The following is a 20647-nucleotide window of genomic DNA, read 5'->3' as shown; positions in this document are numbered from 1 at the left end:
TGACTGTGTGTATTTTGCTTGAGTGTGATTGTGTATGTGTGTATGTATTTCAGTGTTCGGAAGTATTTGTGTTTAAGTGTGTGCATGTGCAGGTGCTAATGTGTTTGTCGGTGCATTTGAGCTATGTGTGTTAATTTTTAATATGTATGTGTCTGGTTTTGAGAATGTGTGTGTGTATGGGGTTACTCAGTAGTGTGTGAGTGTGAGTGTGTGTGTGTGTGTGTCCAGATGGGTGGAAGGTGTGTGTCTGACTGCACATGGGGGGCATAACAACATGAATGAATGTGTATTTCTTTTGCGTATGTGTACAAGAGATGTGTGTGTGTATCTGTATGGGTAATAAGTGTGTGTACCTATTCAGGGGGAGGGGTTCTCACTATGTGTGTATACCGGAACGTTAGTGTATGTGTATGTTTTTTATGTATTTGTGATTGTTGGTGTTGTGATGGAGAGTGTGTTCATTTCTATGTGTACGTGTGTGTGTGTGCGCGTGTATGGGGGTTTCTTGCTGTGTGTTTGTGCTTGTCGGTGGCGTGGTTGAGAGTGTGTTTATATTTCTAAGTGCAAATGTGTGTTTATGGGTGCTAGGTGTGTGTGTGTGGGCTTGGGATGTGCATAATGGAACATTAGAGTGTGTGTATGTGTCCGCTTGTGTGTTTACGCGATATTCTTATAATGTGTTTGTGATGGTGGGATTAAGTTCTGGAGTGTGTGTGTATATTTCTATGTTTACATGTGTGTACGGGTGGGTGTGTGTGTGTGTGTGTGCGTGCGCGTGCGGAAGATTCTTGCTATGTTTGTGATTGCTTGTGTTGTGGTCTAAAGTGTATATTTCTGTGTGTGTGTGTATAGTGCTAGGTGTGTGTGACTGATAACAGATGATTAGTGTGTGTGTGTGTGTGTGTGTGTGTGTGTGTGTGTGTGTGTGTGTGTGTGTGCGTGCGTGCGTGCGTGCGTTTATGACTGAATGTGTGTCCATGTTTCTTTATATAATGTGCTGGGTGTGTGTCGGTCACTTGGGTCATAAATTGCGTCCAAAGTTGAGTCTCCTGCAGCGACGCGTCGTAAAAATGGCAGCGAGAAAAAAATAGATCAAATTAAAAAAAAAAAAAAGGAATAACAATCCGGGCCGACGGGTTTCAGAACAAAAGAATGAAAAATAAAAAAAGAAGATGCTGTTAGACCAGTTTCCTCGGGACAAAGAGGACAACAAAAGGTCGTGTGTAGAAGAGACAACGCCCGCTGACAGGAAGACACAGGAAATGGATTAAAAAAAAATTGTTAAAATAAAAGGAGGGTGAGAAGATTCCGCAGAACGCGGAAAAAAGTTGGAAATGCAGAAAAGAATTTCAAAATAATAGTCTTTGGAATCTTTTCACTGCGATGAGCAGAGGGTTCACACTGAAAATGTCTGAAATTTATCTCGATTTTCAGTCGAAAAAGTTGACAAATTAGCAGAAAAATTTGAAAAATGTTTCATAATTAATCATAAGAAAGGTTTATAATTGAAAAGATGTGAAATTAATAATAATATTAGTATTAACAATAATATGTGTTATGTTATGTCAAATTACTTATAATAATAATAATAATAATAATAATAATTAAATGTTAAAAAGTAAAAAATAGATAAAAATGATCAGAGGGTGAAAAAAAAATCATAAAAATTAAGAGATTGTTTTTTTTAAGTGAGTTGTTTACAACTTGCATGTGAACAATGATGTCAGGCACAGCGGAAAAAAATTCTGAGAAATGATCAGGTGTTGCTGAGATGAGCAGGAAGTTAAAATTAAAGCACGTCTGAAATTTAGACCCAAATTTTCATTAGAACAAGTTGAGGAATTCTTTTTTTTCACATAATTATTTTATAAATTTGTTTGAACAATGAGAGAAATGAAAATATTAAAAAGGCTAAAAAAATAATAAGAAAAAAGGAGGTGGTGTGTGTGTGTGTGTGTGTGTGTGTGTGTGTGTGTGTGGCGGCGGAGGTGCGGGCCAGGAGGGGGGTGTTAGGCACAACAGACACAAAGAGAACTTTTCAAAATAAAGGTCCTGAGAATTGATAAGGCGTCACGGAGACGAAAATGAATTAAAAATTAAAGCATGTCTGCAATTTTCCCCATATTTTCATTGGAAAAAGTTAAAAAAATTAGTGGAAAATTTGGATCTTTTTAAGCCAAAAGTATTTATTACAAAGAGTTGATAAATTAGAGATTTTTTTTATATTAAAAAAAAAAATGTTTGAACGAACGAAAGAAAAAAGGACCAAAAGGCTCAAAAGAAATTAAGAAAAATTAAGAGAAAAATAATAAAAAAAAGAGACTTCGTGTGTGAATGATGACAGAGCTGCTTTAAAAGGTGTAGCTGTGTGTCTATGTGTGTGTGAGGGTAAAGGTGTGGCCCAGGAGGGGGCGGAGCCAGGGACAGCGGGGGATGAGGAGCGAGCGACGGCGGACAAGACACATTAGGAGCTCCTCCTCCTCCTCCTCCTCCATGACGCCTCGGCTGGAGGACGAGGAGAGCTGCCGGGAATGAGGACGGCGTAGCGAGGGACTTCCTGCCGCTGCTCCAGGAACACACACAGAGGTAAGACTACTGCCGCCGCCGCCGCCGCCACCCTGCAGTGTATACAAGTGCTCGCTGAAAGTGTGTGTGTGTATGTGTATGTAAAGTGTGTGCTATGAGAGGTTGCCGGTCAATGCTGCTTTACTGCAATTCAATTCCGGCTTGGCGTGTATGTGCGTGTGTGTGTGTATGCGTGTGGGTGTGTATGTGTGTGTGTGTGTGTGACAAGCTAGAAAAGCAGAGGGACAGGTTTGCTGGTGATCATGTGACCCGATCCCTCCCTCGTTCTCTCCTCTGTTGAGCTTCTCGATGTAAACACAGACACACACACACACACACACACACACACACACACACACACACACACACACACACACACACACACCTAGGCATGCGTTTATGAGCACAGGTTCACCCGGAAATTTGAACTGGAAGGACAAAAGTTAAGAAAAAGAAATAAATAAAAATAGGAGAAGATGCCAGGCTGAGACTCGAGACGTCTCAGTGACACGTTTCAGGTGATGTCTGTGTGTATATGTGTGTGTGTGGGTGTGTGTGTGTGTGTGTGTGTGTGTGTGTGCGTGTATGTGTGTATGTGTGTTTGCGATGACGTCGACAGTCTGATAAAAATCATCTGGGAAAAAACTTCCCGCAGCTAGACAACCTGAAAATCAGGAACGGCAGCTAAAAATAAACCCTCGAAATCATCCAAGAAAAAAAAAGGTCCCTTATGAAAAAAAAAAAAAGACCCAAACCTTTTAATCAGAAAATTAAAAGGGTTTTACAAAATACCAAATCTACCTGTTTTAACTAGTGGTTTAAGCCTTCCCCCCCCAGGAAACTAACCAGCAAACTCAAAACTGGTCTGCCCCGTCCCGGCGTGAAGTTTCCTGTTCCCCTGGTTTCTGACTTTCAGGAACCTTTCGGATGCCGAATCCTGATCACAAGGTTAAAAAACATTAAAATCAAAAAGTAAATTTAAAATGATTGAAATCAGTTTTGAAAAGAATCTCTTTAAATCCCCTTAAATGTAAAAAAACAGCTTAAAATGATCAAAATCAGCTTTTAAAAAATCTCTTAAAATCCCCTAAATCTAAAATGACCTTAAAATAATCAGAATTATTTTTGAAAAAAATCTCTTAAAACTTTTTCTTGATTCTAATGAAGTTTTAATCACAATCACCTTTAAAAAATGTCTCTAAATTCCCCAACACATAAACACGCACCTTGAAATGATTAAAATCACCTTCTACAAAATATCTCAAAATTCTCTTAAATGAAAAAAAATTTTTTCAAAATGATCATCATCAACATAAAACAACACTTAAAATACCAATAAATACAAAAAAAAAAAAAAAAGACCTCAAAAAAGATCACCTTTGAAAAAAAACACTCTTAGAATCCCCTTCTAAAAAAGGAGAAACAGAACTCTACATAATAAGAAAAAAATATTTGCCTTCTTCTAAATCCATCTGATCGCCGCTAATCTGGGCTGGATGTGTGTTTGGAGGGTGGTTCCAGCAAAGGGGAACACCCAGGTGTGTACGTGTGTTGTTGTATTTAACCTTCTCACCCACATCTGGCTTCTTTTCCTGTAATCCCTAGGATGTCGTCGCCGTCCGACGCCCTCTGCCAGCACGGCGACACCCTCTGCGGTGAGTTGGCCCCGCCTCCGTTGCCGCGGCGCGCTCCTCTGTATCCGGGTCGTGACGTTGCTCCCCCTCTTCCCCGTCAGAGATCCGGGTTTACGAGCAGGAGGTGATCGTGGTCCCCACCCTGCTGCTCGCCAGCTTCCTGGTCACCCTGGTCTTCATCCTCCTGCTCCGGTTCTGCCCCGAGAGGGTCGACCGCATCCGCCCGCAGGCCATCAAGGCCGGCGACAGGAGGACGCTGCACGGCATCGACGGTGAGGAGCCTTTTCAACCGCCCGACTGCTTTTATTTGGGAAAAAAACAACAACTTATATCTAAGATCGTGTTTATGGGTGAGCTCTGATGATGTTTACAATCACACTCAACTTTGTCAAGTCCCCCCCAAAATCGCCCGAGAATCCAGATAATAAAATCACCCGCATGTCCAGCAAAGTCAGAAATTTAAATCTAGCATGATCCCTTTAATTTACACCCTTATCCCTTGGAATTAACCCGAAATGCAGCAGTATCCATCAGTGTCACCTTCAAATCCAGCAGAATCCCCCTCCAATCCAGCGCAATCTCTTGAAATTACACTTAAATCCAGCAATACCCCATAAAATCAACTGTAAATATAGCAAAATCCCTTAATATCACCCTAAAATTCAACAAAATCCCTTAATCCAGCAACAAAACCACTTTGATAACCTAAAATCTAGCAAAAAACCCTTAATATAACCCTCAGATAGAGCGAAATCCATTCCTATCTTCCAGAATCTCTTAAAGTCACCAATAAATCCAGCTATATCCCCCAAAGTAAGGCCAAATGCAGCAAAATTCCTTAAAATCAGCCTCAGATCAGCATAATTTCCAAAATCAACCAAAAAATCAAAACCCCTTACAATAACCTTTAAATCCAGGTTAAAAAAAATCAGTGTTAAAGCTAGAAAGAACCCTAAGAATCAACCTTCAATCCAGCGAAACCCCTTAAAATCACCACTTAATCCCAAAATCACCATTAAATACAAATCTAAGTAAAAAAAGAAGCTGCTTCTAATTAACAATATAAATAATTATTTTATTAATGGCTATTTTTTTCCTTATTTAATCAATTCTTTTCTGACAATTTTTGTTTTTTTTTCTGCTGACTTTTATGTCCAAAAACTTGAGATTTAAAAAAGTAAAACAAAAAACTGCATCTAAGAAACACTTTAAAGAATTATACCATTTATTTTTAATTTTTTTCTGATTATTTTTTTGTCTGCTGAACTTCATGTCTGAAAATGTTATCTTGAGATTAAAAAAAAAACAAAAAACAACCTCTCATAAACGTTTTAAAGATTTATTTTATTAACTGCTTATTTTTCCAGATTTAATCAATTCTTTTTGCAGAATTTAGTTATTCTGCTGAATTTTACCTCCAAAAATGTAATCTTGGGATCTAAAAAAAAAAGAAAAAACATCAAATCTAAATAAACAATTTATAAAGAATTGTATCATTTACTGTACATTTTCCAATGTATTTATTAATTAATTAAATTCATGAAATAAATGTATCAATTTATTTTTTTTCTACCGAATTTTCTTTATTTGCGCTGAATTTTACATCCAAAAACATCAACTTGAGATTAAATAAATAAATGAATAAATAAATGGATTGATAGATAAATATTGAGATTAAATAAATAAATAAATAAATAAATAGATGAATAGATGTATAAATATAGAGAAAAAAAAAAATCTTACTCTAGTTTTGGCTCTGAGAACTCTGAAAACCTCTCCTCCCTGCTCCTCAGCACCGCCCGGCATCAACGTACTCGAGCATGAGAGCATCGCCCTGGAGATGTCCAACACCTACTCCACCTTCCACCCCCCGACCGACTACGCCTCCAAGAAGTTCCCGCTGCCGTCGGCCGCCGTCGCCAGCCCCGGCCCCCTGTTGACGCCCAGCTTCACCCCGGTAGTTCAGCCACGAGAGCTTCCGTCCCAGCGGCTCCCCGAGTCCTTCAACCTGGTGACCCCGCTCAACACCACCTTCTCGCTTCGTTCCGACGACGCCGTGTCGCTGCACCGGGCCCGGATGGAGAACCGCAACGTGGTGCTGCGGGTGCTGAAAGGTGAGGGGGCGTGTTTTAAAAGGAAGTAGCCGTGGCCTACGGGAGCTAACTTCCGTTTTTCTTTTGTTTTCTCCAGACTCCACCGATGTGGTGGAGAAGCACAACTTTCTGGGTTTTGCACGTTTCCTGGCCCAGCTGGGGCCCCACCCCTTCCTGCCGGAGCTGCTGGGGGTAGTGTCCCTCCGGGCGCCGCTGGTCACCGTGGTGGAGGAGCTGGAGAACCGCGACCTGCTCAGCTTCCTGTGGCGCTGCAGGCAGGTGGGGGCTCGCCGATTTCGAGTCTTTTTTTCAAAAAAAAAAAAAAGATCCGGGCAAACGGTGTTTCTGTCTTCCAGAAACCGTCAGAGCCGGCGTGTGAAATGACGGAGAGGAGGATCTTCACTATGGCGAAGCACGTGGCGTCGGCGCTGGTCAGTATCAGCAAACCGTCCAATCAGAGGCCGGAGATCCAAAAGGATTCCCTCTTTAATCTGTTAATTTATCTTATAACATTTTTTTTTTTTTAATCCAGTGCGTGTTGGTGTGAACAGTTGGATGTCACACTTGAATATTAAATAAAAATTAAAAAAAAACTGAAATAATCATAAATAAAATGAAAAAAAATGTTGACAACTAAAATCTGGTATTTGATAGAAATTTAGGATGGCATAATCAAAATTAAGATTATTTAACTGTCGATAAAGTTTATGCTGCTCACAGGATGTGAGAGGGGCAGCCCATCACAGGTGATGTTGCAAAAAAGGCGGGGCTTAATCGACTTCCCCTCCCTTATTTGTTCATTAAAAAATATTTAAAAAAAAAAAATAAAAAAAATAAAAAAAAATAAATCCTGCACCTGTTGGTTTGAAAGGTTAGAGGTCACATTTTAATGTGAAATAAAACAAAATAAAATACTCCAAAAATCTAAGACAAAAAAAAACCAGCCAATTGCAGGTAATCTTGGGCAGGAGGCGGGGCTTAATCCAGACAGGTCACCTGTCAATCACAGACAGACGTTAAAAACAGGAAGACAGAAAAGCTTTCTGCTGACATTACTGCCCTGATGCCAGAATCTCCTGGCGTGTTCGTTTCCGTGACGACACCGTCTGTCCGTCCAATCAGGAGTTCCTACATGCCAAAGGCCTGATCCACGGGAACGTGCGCGCGCGGAATGTGCTCGTGAGTGGGGAACTGACGGCCAAGCTGTGGGGGCTGCACGGCGTCTACACCAGGAAGGAGGGCGGCGGCGGGGACGACGCCAGCAGGAAGAAGTGGATGGCGCCCGAGATCCTGGCGCGCCAGGCGGGGGGGCCCAGCAGCGACATGTGAGTGGACATCTGCACGTCTCCATTAAGGATTCATTCTGAGGGAAATGACTGGATTTTATGGATTTTGCTGCATTTAAGGGGGATTTCGAGGGATTTTTTATTGAATTAATGATTTGGATTGGATTGGATTCAGCTGTATTTAAAGGTTATTTAACAGAATTTGCTGCATCTAACAGCAAATGAAAGTGATTTTGCATCATTTGAGGGCGATATTAACCCTCATATTATGTTAAGGGTCAATTTGACCCATTGGGTCAATTGTTGAAATGGGTCAAATTGACCCTTAACATAATATGAGGGATAAGGGATTTTACTATATTTAAGGTTGATTCTAAGGGGTACGGCTGGATTTCAGGGATTCTGTTATTTCATAAAGGGATTTTACTATATTCTAAAGGCCTTGTTGGATTTAAGGAACATTTTCAGGGATTGGATTTGAGGGTGATTTTAAGAGTTCTGGCTGTATTTAGGATAATTCTATAGGGTTTTGCTGGATATAAGTTTTTTTAAGGGTAATTTTGAAGGAATTATTTTAGATTTGAGGGTGACTACTGGGTTTGAGGGTGACATTCAGGGATTTCGCTATATTTAAGGTTATATATATCATATCACTATATTTAAGAGATGTGGCTGTATTTAAGGGTGATTTTAAACGATTTTATAGTATATGAGGTTGATTCCAAGGGATATTGTTGGATTTAAGTGTGTATAATAGGGATTATACATGATCTAAGGGCAGTGTTTCGGAGATTTCGAGCGCTAAACATTTGTTATGTCTCCTTCCAGCTGGTCGTTTGGCGTCCTGCTCTATGAGATGGCCACGCTAGGTAAGTTGCGCTCTCACAACACGCGATGCTAACCCAAAAAATCTTATGAGGTTGTTGATAACGCGCCCCGACACCTTCTGTTGCAGGCGACGCGCCGTACGCCGAGATCCCCGTCAACGAGCTGCTGCAGTTCCACCAGCGGGGGAAGAGTCTGAAGAAACCGCCGGCGTGCTCCGCTGCCCTGTGAGTCCTCCACCGACAGCGCGCTCATTCATTGGTCTAAACAGCCACTGACCCGCCTCCTTCCCCCTCCCAGACACGCCCTCATCAAGGCTTGCTGCCAGTGGAAGGACCAGGACCGGCCCACGATGGTGAAGCTCGGCCAGAAACTGATGGCGGGGGAGAAGGGGGCGTCGGACCGCGTGCTGACGGCCCCCGAACCAATCAGCATAGAGCGCTACCTGAAGGAGGCCGGATACGGGGACAACAACAGCTACACTGTGTTTTGATGTGGAGTGCAGAGGACGGCCACCGCCGTTTCTGGGATCAAACTGTTACTGAAGGAAAGGGTTTTAGTGAATTTAAATGAAGACCGTGAGCTTGATGCTGGGCCTTAGCCCCGCCCCCTGTGTGCCCTGCTTTCTTTTAAAAGTCCAGGTAGGGTCAGAGGTCGTGACTGGTCACCTCTCAGCAAGATGGTTACTGGATCTGACTGGGAAACACCATAAACTGCTCAATATGTGAATATGAAGTGTGTGGATGAATGACTGAATGTTGTATATCTCTAAAATGATACATGGTTGTATCTCTATATCATGCGTGAATGAGAGGGTGAATGGTTGCATGACCTATGAGTGACAGTGAAATCGTATGTCTCGATGGTCAATGGTTATACGTCTATATATGGCACTTAAAAGGGGGGGCGAATGGTTGTTTGTCGCCATGAAATACAGTAATTTCCGGACTTTTTTCACTTAAACAACAATGCGGCTAATATATGAATTTTGGGGAGGGGGGGCTAACGAGCTGCACCCCGTTAAAAAATGTATCCTCGTCACACGTCATGATGAACTGACCGGGAAATTCTGAGTCCGTTCGACTGCGACACCGAAGAAGACGACTTTGACGGTTTTAGAGCGCAGGAGGAAGACCAAGATAGCGATCGGCTAGCCGGTGCGGCTTATATAGAGGTGCGCTAAATAGTCTGGAAATTACTGTATATGAATGAATGAGCGAATGTTAAATCTATCTATCTGATGTGTGAATGAATGAATGGTTGTATTTAACTAGATTACATGTGAATGAGAGAGTGAATGGTCGCATGTGACCTGTGAATCAGGGTGAATCCTATTTTTCAATGCGGTATGTGAATGAATGAATGAACGAATGAATGGTTGTATGTCTCTATTGGTGGTCCAGCCTGAGCCCAGCCAATCACAGCTGGGACAGGCTGTGACCCGGCGTGCAGGATAAGTGGCATAGATAAAGAATGAATGAGTGAATTAAGAATGAAGAACAGGGAACTTTCTACCAATTGGTTTTCTTTCACATTCTGTCAGGGGCATCTTTGTCTGGACTATTTTAAAGATTTTGTTGATAGATATTTATTTACTCTTGTATTTAAATGTTAATTAACCACGCACCTCTGGTTGGAAACCTGTCTAAGAAAATGAAGGGGGGGAGTTTCTCCAGTCCGATCTGCAGGATCGAACGTCTAATGATTGAGGTGTTTTCTTTTGGTATAGCTGAATGACAAGTGATTGCATTGTTACACACCAGAAAGATCCGACTGTTTACATTTACAGTAAATAAATAGTGAATGATAAAATAAAAACCCTCGAGGATTTGACTTTCCTTTTTTTTTTTTTTTTCACATATGTAAAACAACATTTACGCTCGAAAAGGAAACAAAAAGATTGTAGTAGAAAATGGAAAACATACAAACTTTATTTAATAAAACAAAAAGGAGCTATTTTAAAAAAGTCCAGACCGAGACTGACTGGAGGCTGTGTGATCAAAAAAAAAAAAGAAAAATGACAGGAGGAAAAAAAAAATGAAATAAAAAGGGCTAAATTAGGGGAAATATTTCGTGCAGCTGAAGTTAAAGCACCGTTCGAAGAGAAGGCAGTGACCTGCGCCACACAGACCGGTCAGCATTGAGTAAAAACAAAGTGCAAAAACATCTGAAAATTGTAATTTTAAAGGTAAAAAAATACTCCCAGGCTTGAAAACAAAACATTAAACTATTTTTTTTAATCTCAACCTTAAAGGGATGGCACTTCGTTTCATAACTAGAAAAAAAAAAGGCACATCTAACGTCCCTCAATCAACGTTCGAGGAAGGAACGTTCAGTGATGTGTCTGCCAGCATGTCAGATGGTTCCCCAAAAAAATAAAAATGAAAAATAAAAAGAAGTCCCAATAAAAGCCAGTCTTAGTTAAAAAACAAAAAAAACAAAAATGGGCGCCGTTCACTCACGCAGGCTGTTGATAGAGGCGCAGATCTTCAGAGCCGGGCCCAGCTTGATGTTCATGGTGGAGATGAGGTGGTCCTCCCGCAGCAGCAGCAGCGCCTGTCCGTCTATTTCCTGCGACAGGAAGTGGGCGGCCAGCTCCTCGCAGCCTGGCAGGGGAGGGGAGGGAGGACACGTGTGATTGGCCGATGGCAAAACCCGCAAACGTAACACTGGCCTCCTTGTGGCGTCAACATAAAGACGGCTGTGTCGTGACTGGCCGGCCGTGAATGCGACTGACAGACAAGAGGACTGACTGACCTTGTAGCGATGAGATGAACCTGCACACCTCCTCCACGCTCCACTGGGCCGGGGTCGCCGACAGGAAGTGAGCGCCCTCCACGGGCGGGCTGTGCGACGGGGGCGCTGCGCGCTCGGCCCTGGAGCAGGAGTGCGAGGAGGTGGGAGAGAGCGAGGGGGAGTCTTCGTCCTCGTCCTCCTCCTCTTCCTCTTCACCGTCGCTAGACGCTTCTTCGGAGCGGCTGGATTCGGAGTGACACTGAACACGTGGAGGGAGAAAAAGCATTGGAAAATCTGCTACAAGAGTCCAAGCAAAGTCAGCTTTATTGTCAATTTCTCCACATGTACCGGACGTAAAGCGGAATCGAAAAGACTTTTCACACGATCTCAAGGTGACATGAAATGATAGAAATAGAGTGCAAATTAAACAGTGATACAAACTGGTGGAGAGGTGAAAAGATAATAATTGAAAAATCAGGAGCAAGTGGCCAGGGGGAGTGGGCATGAAGTGGCTGATTACGAGGCCTAACTTACCTTGACAGGGAGACGGCGGTTCGCAATCTTGCTGGCCTCAGAGGTGCTCCGGCGTGGAGGGCCGCGGCGCCTGGCGGGCCTCTCGGGGGGCGGCGGTGGCGGTGGAGGCGGCGGCGGAGCGGCGCCTGCACCCACCCTCCCTCTGCTGGTCTTGTAGTGTTGACTGCAGCTGACGTTGTACCTGCGATGTTTTGATGACAATCACGATCCAATCGGGGTTGCTTAAAATCCATGGATTGGTTTCATTAATCGAAAATAGAATTCAAAATAAAGGTTTCTCATTGATCCATCATTTACAAACTGGGTCCAGGGAGGCTGTAGCCAATCCGTGCTGACTTTCAAAAGAGAGGCAACCGGTTGCCTGTCAATTTCACAGCTACATGTAAAAGGCTGGCTTTGCCCTGGAGGGAGGACCCACCTCTTGGCGCAGGTGTTGGAGCAGAACCTCTTGGAGCCCCTGAACTGGCTAGCGGGGGCCAGACTTCCGCAGTACTCGCACTTCAACACTGTGCACGGACAGAATGTGGCGTTACACACAGGCGAATGTACACACAGTTAAAAAACAAAACTAAAGAACACTCACATGGAGGTCCGTTCTCCACGCAGGCCACCAGGGCAAAGTCTCGGTCCTTGAGGAGTCCGGCCACCTGTCCGTCAAACACCTGCTTAGCAAGACCTTAGCAAGGTGCCAGAAGGTTCCACGGTGGCGGGCGGCGGTGGACTTACCGGGAAAGGCTCGGCTCCCTCTTGGATGACGAAGCCCTCGATGAGGTGGGTCAGCACCTGAGGCTTGACCACCGCCTGCGGGACAGGGGCTCGGTCTTTGTCCCCGTGGCCCACTCGGGACAAAGGTGGCGGCAGGGACAGCGTGGGGGGGGACGAGAAGGCTGCGGCGGCGAGGGGTGCTGAAACGCAGGTCAAACTTCAATCAAACTATTTCAAGAAATACATGCTGTCTTGATAAGAAAACCAGGAAATAAGGATGGCAGAGGGTTGCCTTTGACAAGCTGAAAAAAATGGCAGACTTCCAGGCACCTGAGTCCTTGGTCGGGGCAGGGGACAGCGGGGGGGCAGAATCTTTGGCAAGTGAAGAGTCCGAGGGCTCCGTCAGGTCGGCGGCAGCATCACTGTCTGACTTCCTCTTCAGGGCCCCGTTGGTGGACTTCGTCTGTGGGTTGATGAACATTGTTTATCTGGTGCGAAATTTGGCTAAATTCCCAGATTATCATTTTTATTCTTCTTTTTAATCAAAACTGTCGGCAGCGGCTGCTGGTCATGTGCCCCGCCACCGCGGCAAAATGGAGAGGAAATCTCCCACTCCCGCTGCCATCTTGGCTCCATTAGCTAGCAGATTATTTGTCCAATCAGGTGCAACCAGGAAGTGGCACACCAGCTGCTTGTGGCTGGACTTCGTCATCCCATGACGGACATCGTTTATGTCCGATGACGGGCGCTAAATAATTTCGGATATGTGTCCTAATCATTATTATTATTTTTTAATCAGCACCATAAAAAAAACTTAAAATTCATTTAAAATTAATTTTAAGAAAATATGCCCTTTCCTGTTAATTGTAAGGTAATGTGCAACAAATCCTCACAAATTTCCTGGGTGTGTAGGAGTAGAAAACGAAAACATAAAAAATGATCATATCTACAAAAGTTGTGACATCGTAACTCACCACATTTGTGGCACCCTGCGAGGTGGCTGCGCTGGTGGGGGCAGCTGCCCCCTCCTGGCCCGAGGCGCCCCGGTTCTGGGTCAGTGCCACCGCCTGGGCGTTGCCCGCAACGCACTGCCGTGCCCCAACCAGCTGCACGGGGATGTGAGGAGGGTTGTGCCCAGCGGTAGCCTGGCCGCCGCTGGGCGGTGCTGGCAGGATGGGGAGCGGGTGCCGTGGAGGCAGCTGCACGGGCGCGCGCTGCCCCTGTGAAGTCTTGGGCTGGATGGGCACTGGGCCTTTCTCTGCCGTGGCGTTGGCCTGCTGCAGCGGCTGCACCACCAGAGTCTGCGTATTGACATTGGTTTTGGGCGCCACCGAGCCGATGGGGTAGCCCTGAGTGGAGGTGGGGACGCTGGAAGTGGGCACAAGGATGACCGGGGCAGCAGAGGGGGACAGGAGGAGCTGCGAGAGAGGGAGCGCAGTGGAGGAGGAGACAGCAGGAGCCACGGACGCTGCTGGTGCGACCGTCATCGTGGCCTGGCTGCCCGCCTTGACAGTCAGGGGGCTGGACTGCTGTCCGAAGCCGGATTTGGCCACCTGCTGCTGCTGCTGGGGCTGGACCTGCTGCTGCGGCGTCTGAGGGAACGTCTGCTGCTGGCCCTGGGGGAAGCCCCCGGCGTCCTTCCTCTCTGGAAGCTCTGATTTGACGGCGACGGCCCTGGGGGCGGAGCCGCAGTGCAGCGCCAGGTTCTGCACCTGGGAGGAGAAAGAGCATTTGAACTACATATGCTAGCATTTTAAACACCTCTACATGAGCAAGAAATCACTGCGATGGTTCACCCAAACATTCACACGTAATTAAATATTGCATAAAAAGGAAAAAAATGTCTGATTTGGTAATTGAAAGAAAGACACAAAATATCTAAATTAGCAAGAAAATGTGCAGAATATTTATACACAAATGACGAGGGGAAAAATTACTGATTTTTACAAATAAATTATTCTCAACTACCAAGAAAAATCAATACGATTCAACGGCAGGCAAAGGGAAATTATGAGGTTAATTACCCAAATATCCATCGTACAATATTTTATGTTATAGTTAGAAGAAATTACGTGATTGGATGATATTTACATATTGCCACTGCATTATATATTTAGAAGAAATTATCTGATTGGGTAATTTTTTTTTAGAAGGCACAAAATTTGCAAGAAATTGTACAAAATATTAATACATAGATGACAAGAAAAAAAATATCCGGTTTTTACTTAGAAATTAGGAATTGAAGGTTAATGATAAGGTTAATAACCCCACATTTTTCATTGCATGATAGAATCATTGTATGACATACGTAGAATAAATGACTTGATTGGGTGATACAAAAAAAAAATTAGAGAACGTGCAAAATGTATATATTAGCAAGAAATCATGCAAAATAATTTTAATGGGAGGTAAATTGCATAATATTGTATGCATGTTGGAAGAAATTATGTGATTGGATGATTTTATACATTTCCATTGTATAACATATTTACACGAAATTATCGAATTGGATGATTTACAAAAAAAAAAAACAATACCACCAAAATGTTGTACACATAAATGACAAGGAAAAAAAGGTTGATTTCTACTAGGAAATTTTTTCCAAGAAACTTCCAAGAAAAACCACTGATGTTCTAAGGACGTGGTTAGAATAAATTATCTTGTTTGGTGACTTTTTTAGCAAGAAATCATGCAAAATAATTACAAAGAACAATGAGGAAAAATAGTTGACTTCGACTACAAAGAAATTCTTAACTTTCTATAAAAATCACTAAGGTTCATTGAACATACATACATACATACATACATATATATAAATATATATATACACACACACACACTCACACATATATATTTATATATAAAATCTGGTGGGTGATTTTTAGGGGCGGCGCGGTGCAGAAGGTAGAGCCATCGTCTTTGGAATCAAACACCAAAGTTTCACATGCAAGACACTGAATCCCTAACTGCTCTCCTGGCAGCTCACTACTCATGGTTCATCCATGATGGGTTCATTGCAGAGAACAAATTTCCCCACAGGGATTAATAAAGGATAAATTATTATTATTATTTTATATATTTAGAGGAAATTATCTGATTGGACGATTTAAAAAAAAAAACAAAGACATCAAATAGCTAAATATGTAAGAATTTGTACAAAACTTTACATGGAAGGATGAAGAAAAATGTCAGACTTTGACTAGAAAGTACTTCTTAACTCCCAAGAAAAAATTTGCTCAGATTGAACAGGATGTTCAGGTGAACTCAAAAGACGAGGATGAAATTCAAGAGCAGAGGCGAACGTACCTGCTCACTGTCGGCCTGAGTGCCAGCAGCAGGAGCAGCGGCAGGAGCAGCTTCATGTTGTTGTTGTTGTTGTTGCTGTTGCTGTTGCTGCTGTTGTTGCTGTTGCTGCTGCTGCTGCTGCTGCTGCTGAGGCTGTGCAACAGTTGCTACGGTTGCAGTCGCTGTCCCACCGGGCATGAAAATGAGCTGTGAAGCCAGCGGTGCCCTCAGAGAGCGGTTCACCTGGGGGAGGAGGACGAGAGGATAAAAAAGGATAAAGACGGTGATTTTTGGCTGAAGCAGAAACTAAAAAAAAAAAAAAAAATCTAAAAATGAAAATATCTAATGTAGGATTCACCAAATAAGTCCTCAAACCAGGGGTGTCAAACTCATTTTAGCTCAGGGGCAACACAGGGGAAAATTTATTCTAAGGTGGGCTGGATCTGTAAAATCATGACATATGAACTACTGTTACGTACCTAAAGTTCAATTCACTCCTCAAACCTGGTATTTTTTAGCTTTGCAAGCCAGATTAAACCTGTTCACGGTCCTAATCCTGCCCACGGACCTTGAGTTTGACACCCCTGCCTCAAACTGCCCCACCAAAAAAAAGTACACACATTTATAGACCCCATAGACCCTGCTGACACATAAATACGTAGCATTTTATTCATTTCATGTTGGTTCTCTTCATAAAAATGCACCTTTTAGATGCGGAAATAGTTGTTGCTGGTGGGTAATTCTTCAATTTGACTTATTTGCGAATGCCTAAAAATAATTCTTATACATCAAAACTAAGCTTGGCTACAAGTGCACTTCGCTGCTTTGCGAGTCCGTATTTTGAAGCGTGACCACCACACAGATTTGCACAACATATGTTCTGGTTGTTCTTCTGTGCCTCCGCAAGGACCTTGGTGCTCCGGTTCGGAAAAAAAAATTCTTCCCAACCGCAAGAGCCCAGCCAGATTGGTTTGATGCCTGGTAAACTGCTTTCTGACACCTAGTGTGACAATCAGCTGCCCAGAGTCAAAACAACACTCCAGAGTTTCCAATTAAAAAAAAACAACAAGGGATTAAATGGATTTCGTACCCAAAATCCAAGTGTGATAAAATCAAGCTTGTTGAAAAGGGCTGGCGCTTGGCCAATCAATGTTGTCCTTAGGGCGAGAGGCAGGGTTTAACCCGGAGTGGTCAGTTGTCAATCAGATATAGACATCCAGATTTAGAGCACGGGGGCAGGAATCATTGTTTCTTTTTTTTTTTGTTATTCTAAATTTTAAGATTTCGGCGCTTATGTAACATCAAAACAAAAAGTATTTGATTTCTCATCACTCAAAGTGTGCGCAACGACCACCGAAGTGCAACATCTGTCCTACAACGTAAATTTATTGAGCTTTTCACAAGCCTGACGTGCAAGGCACTGTGCACTGGGGTTGGGAACAAAATGTGCACAGGGGTTGGGAGCAAAAATCACACCAACCAGGTAAAATAAATATTTTAATTGGCTATTTCATTTGAAAATATCTATTTTACAACATCCAGTGAAATAGTCCTTTTCTTAGTCACGGTGACAACAGACTGCATGTGATAATGCGCTGATGGTACGCGAACACGGATGGCTTTTTTGGTTCACTGAAGGGGGATTGTTCTTTTTTTTTTCATAAATACGATGAGGACTCAAATACTTTTCTTTTGATTCAAAATGTTTTTGTTGCAGAAATAGAATTTTGCTTCCTCTCAGCCTCTGAGCTCCCCACTCACCCGGAGGTACATCTGCCCCTGTCCCGCTGAGTTGCTCCCCAGTAACACCGACTGGTTGAGGGCGGTGGTGGCGGCGGAGGTGGCGGGTCCGTGGGGTCGGGGGTTGTTCATGGTGCCCCCCGCAGATGTAGTGCTGAGGTTGGCCTGCAGAGTGGAAGTAAAAACGCAGGCAAATGATTTGTATAAATCTAAACCACTTGCTGGTGAAAGCAACAGCTAAATAACGGTATCTACACAAGACTGAACTTTTTCAATTTTATACATACTTTTTTTCTTATTTTCAATTAGTTTCATTTTTTTCATTTTCACTTTGTTTCTCACAGCAACTACAATATCAACAAATTAATAGATTTCCATTTTAATTAGGATGACAATTCAGTGTTGATCTACTCAATCTCCACCAGGTGCAATAAAGAATTTCTGATTTTGATTCTGACAACTGATATTAGAGACGTTTCTATCCTTCGATTGTATGCGAGCAGTGGAAATGATACAAAATAATATAAATATGGTCAGAATGGCCTGTGCACGGAGCCTCACAGTGGTGGGAGCCTGAGTCATGCTATTGCTGGGAGTGTTGGACTGACGACTAGCTGCAAGAGTCGCCTGTGTGGGAGAGAGAGGGAGAGAGACAGAAGTATGAGGTGAATCTGGGGAAGCGTCCCTGCAGCCGGCGTTGCATTCCCCGTGGCGGTTGTCACCTGCTGCACCGCAGCCAGGTTGTGGAGCTGTGCGCTGTTGATCTGCTGCTGCAGCATCAGCTGCTGGAAGTACTGTGCGGCATTGGGCTGTCTCTGCAGCGCCTGCAGAGCCTGGACGAGCGACACATGGTTAGCCCCCACCAACCCCTGCTGCGTATAGTTACATCCCCGACAGTGGCTGGAATCCTCACCTGGACGGCCTGCCTCTCGTACAGAGACATGTGAGCAATCTGCGGCGGGCGGGAGTTCCTGCTGGTCTGAGCGTTGCTGTTGGCGGCACTTGCGTTTTGGTCCTCGCCCGCATCCATGCTGGCTGATTGGGAAACACAGAAATCCATTCAGCGAATACACACATCCAAAATCCAGTTAACACATCAAATACTATCGAATTTCTTGATCAACAAAAATAAACATTATACATACATGAATTCAAAAATATTCATGCAGTTTCAGAGCAATTGTTTACTTTTGGGTGAAAATTAGGGGATTTTTCTATAACATTAATATAAAGATAAACTAAAGAGAACAAGATAAACTAAAGAGAACTGTCCTATCCCATTCAAAATGACTGGAGAGTTTGTGCGTCAGAAACAAAAATACGTGTCACGAAGACAAAAACCCTCTGTTGGAATTACTCTGAGGGCTAGTTGAAACACTTGGTAAAAATAAAAATAATAAGAATCATGCTGAGATGTTTTCTAAAATCGTTATACCGTGGTGGGTCTCTTAGCTGTATAAAGGTGTTATTTATTACACCGTTATAATGGTTTTGGTGATCAGAAGGGACTTTTTAAATACCTGAGTGAGTCCGCTTGGAATCGAATAGTAAAAAGAAAAAAGTTAAAGCTGTTTTAGCAATAAAAACATTTAAAAGATATTTAAATGAGTAATGTGATGATGAGAGCCAACACAGCTCGGTTGCATTTCAGTCGTTTCTACTTTGTTTGGGTTTTGTACTTTTCTTCCACCACTGCAGCTCGAAGTTTTCGGAAGAGGCCCCACGCAAACAGAACGTACACATTAGTTTGTTAATAGTCGTAAATATATTTGAATACATTTTAAAAGTAAGAGGTGACAAACGTCAATAGGACGATGTCTTCTTTCGGGAGTCAGACTGTCAAAACGTACGCGACAAACAACAACATGGAGGGATGTTAGGGGCGAAAAAAACTAGCCAGTTAGCTAACGACGAACTCCAAAAGCTTCAGCTTCTTTGCCAGCCCCAAACTTGACTCTGGTGTGCAAATAATATCGTAAACTGACATTTGTGAGTTACAGACAAGGAAAGACGCCCAGTGCAGAGTGAAAGAAGAACAAGGCGAGTTCACTTCTCCTTGTAACATAACGGTTAATCACAATGGCAGCGATAAACTGGCTAGCTGCCCTATGCTAACACTTGTTAGAAAGCTAGCACCCTTTTGCCAATTGTTAAACATCAATGCAACAGGACGTCGCGTCCAGTCAGTGTGTTTTTCGGCGTACTTTGTGGCTTTACCTCTCAGCGATAAACTTTTCCCCCCCTCGCAATTAAGTGCAGCAAGTTTATATTCCCCCCGAACAAGAACCCCTTTCTGGCTCTTTCGAGTAGGGCGTCTCCCATAGTAACGGAACGCCGCGATTTACGACGTGACGGAACAACTTCGGCACTGACGTAAAAACTGAGGATAGCCAATACGAAAATTAGTTTGGTTTAAAAATATAAAATGACAATGAAATAATAACACATACAAGTCGATAATACTCATAAAGTTAAAAGAAGTAGAGCTACATTTAAAAAATAATTATTAAATTTAAAAAATTTAATTCCCCATTCTGCCCTATTCCACATTTACTAAGTTTTAGCAAACAGGAGCTTAAACAAGTGAGAAGAAGCAGGATGTGCATGAGGGGTTGTTGTTTTTTTTTGGTTGAAGAAAACTTTCAATATTTGGAAAGTAATACTGCATCAAATGTTTTTTACAAGCTGTAAACACAGTAGCAGTACCAGCTCTCGTATTAAAAACCAAACAGCCAAAAATGCTATTTACTCATTAACCTCCAACAGCTAATGTCAACTACGCTGGTAGACGTGGACATTTTTAAGATGATAAAACTGTTAGGGTCAAAAAAACAATTTCAAAACAGAAAAACACATTAATTGATTTTATTACTTCTAGTGATACTGAGCTCTTTGTTCACTTCGATAAATCTTGTGCAAAATCACTGGTACATGAAAATGTAGGTTAATTTAGTGAATGCAAATAAGCAGAAAATTATGGTGGGGTGATATCTATACAGTCAGGCAGCAACGATTAAATTCACTCATTTCCCTTTTAAACTTAGGTTTTAAAAACTTACCTGTGTTATCAGCAATCGCTCACTGTTTTTCTAGACCAAAGCTTGATATAATTTATCCTTAATTAATCCCTCGGGAGGAAATATGTTCTCTGCAACAAACCATCATGGATGAACCATGAGCTGCCAGGGGAGCAGTTAGGGGCTCAGCGTCTTGCTTGTGGAGCTATAAATTGACACACTGCCAA

At 42.9% G+C, this 20647-nt stretch overlaps 2 protein-coding genes across 2 annotated transcripts; one reads left to right on the top strand and one right to left on the bottom strand.

Annotated features, from left to right (window-relative positions):
• Window positions 1–2007: 2007 nt before the first annotated feature.
• Window positions 2008–10221, top strand: styk1b (STY kinase 1b). The gene is made up of 10 exons (XM_086155701.1): window positions 2008–2586; window positions 4171–4220; window positions 4301–4471; window positions 5993–6313; window positions 6390–6571; window positions 6649–6723; window positions 7415–7617; window positions 8407–8447; window positions 8534–8630; window positions 8704–10221. The coding sequence occupies exons 2-10, from the start codon at window positions 4172–4174 to the stop codon at window positions 8894–8896; spliced, it is 1332 nt and encodes a 443-aa protein (XP_086011827.1). The 5' UTR covers window positions 2008–2586; window position 4171; the 3' UTR covers window positions 8897–10221.
• Window positions 10222–10309: 88 nt separating this feature from the next.
• Window positions 10310–19718, bottom strand: phc1 (polyhomeotic homolog 1). Its single transcript, XM_086155700.1, has 14 exons — window positions 19621–19718; window positions 18317–18438; window positions 18126–18236; window positions 17965–18030; window positions 17425–17568; window positions 15685–15906; window positions 13353–14090; window positions 12709–12841; window positions 12400–12578; window positions 12257–12320; window positions 12092–12179; window positions 11674–11854; window positions 11161–11398; window positions 10310–11009 (listed from the first exon to the last, which is right to left on the bottom strand). The coding sequence occupies exons 2-14, from the start codon at window positions 18431–18433 to the stop codon at window positions 10858–10860; spliced, it is 2433 nt and encodes an 810-aa protein (XP_086011826.1). The 5' UTR covers window positions 18434–18438; window positions 19621–19718; the 3' UTR covers window positions 10310–10857.
• Between the last annotated feature and the right edge of the window lie 929 nt (window positions 19719–20647).

The sequence above is a fragment of the Fistularia commersonii genome, chromosome 11 (genome assembly GCF_037954325.1).
Source record: "Fistularia commersonii isolate RoL2024-O1a breed Wild chromosome 11, RoL_Fcom_v1.0, whole genome shotgun sequence".
NCBI lineage: Eukaryota > Metazoa > Chordata > Actinopteri > Syngnathiformes > Fistulariidae > Fistularia > Fistularia commersonii.
Note: the sequence above shows the minus strand (reverse complement) of the source record. Positions and strands in the feature narration are given on the sequence as shown.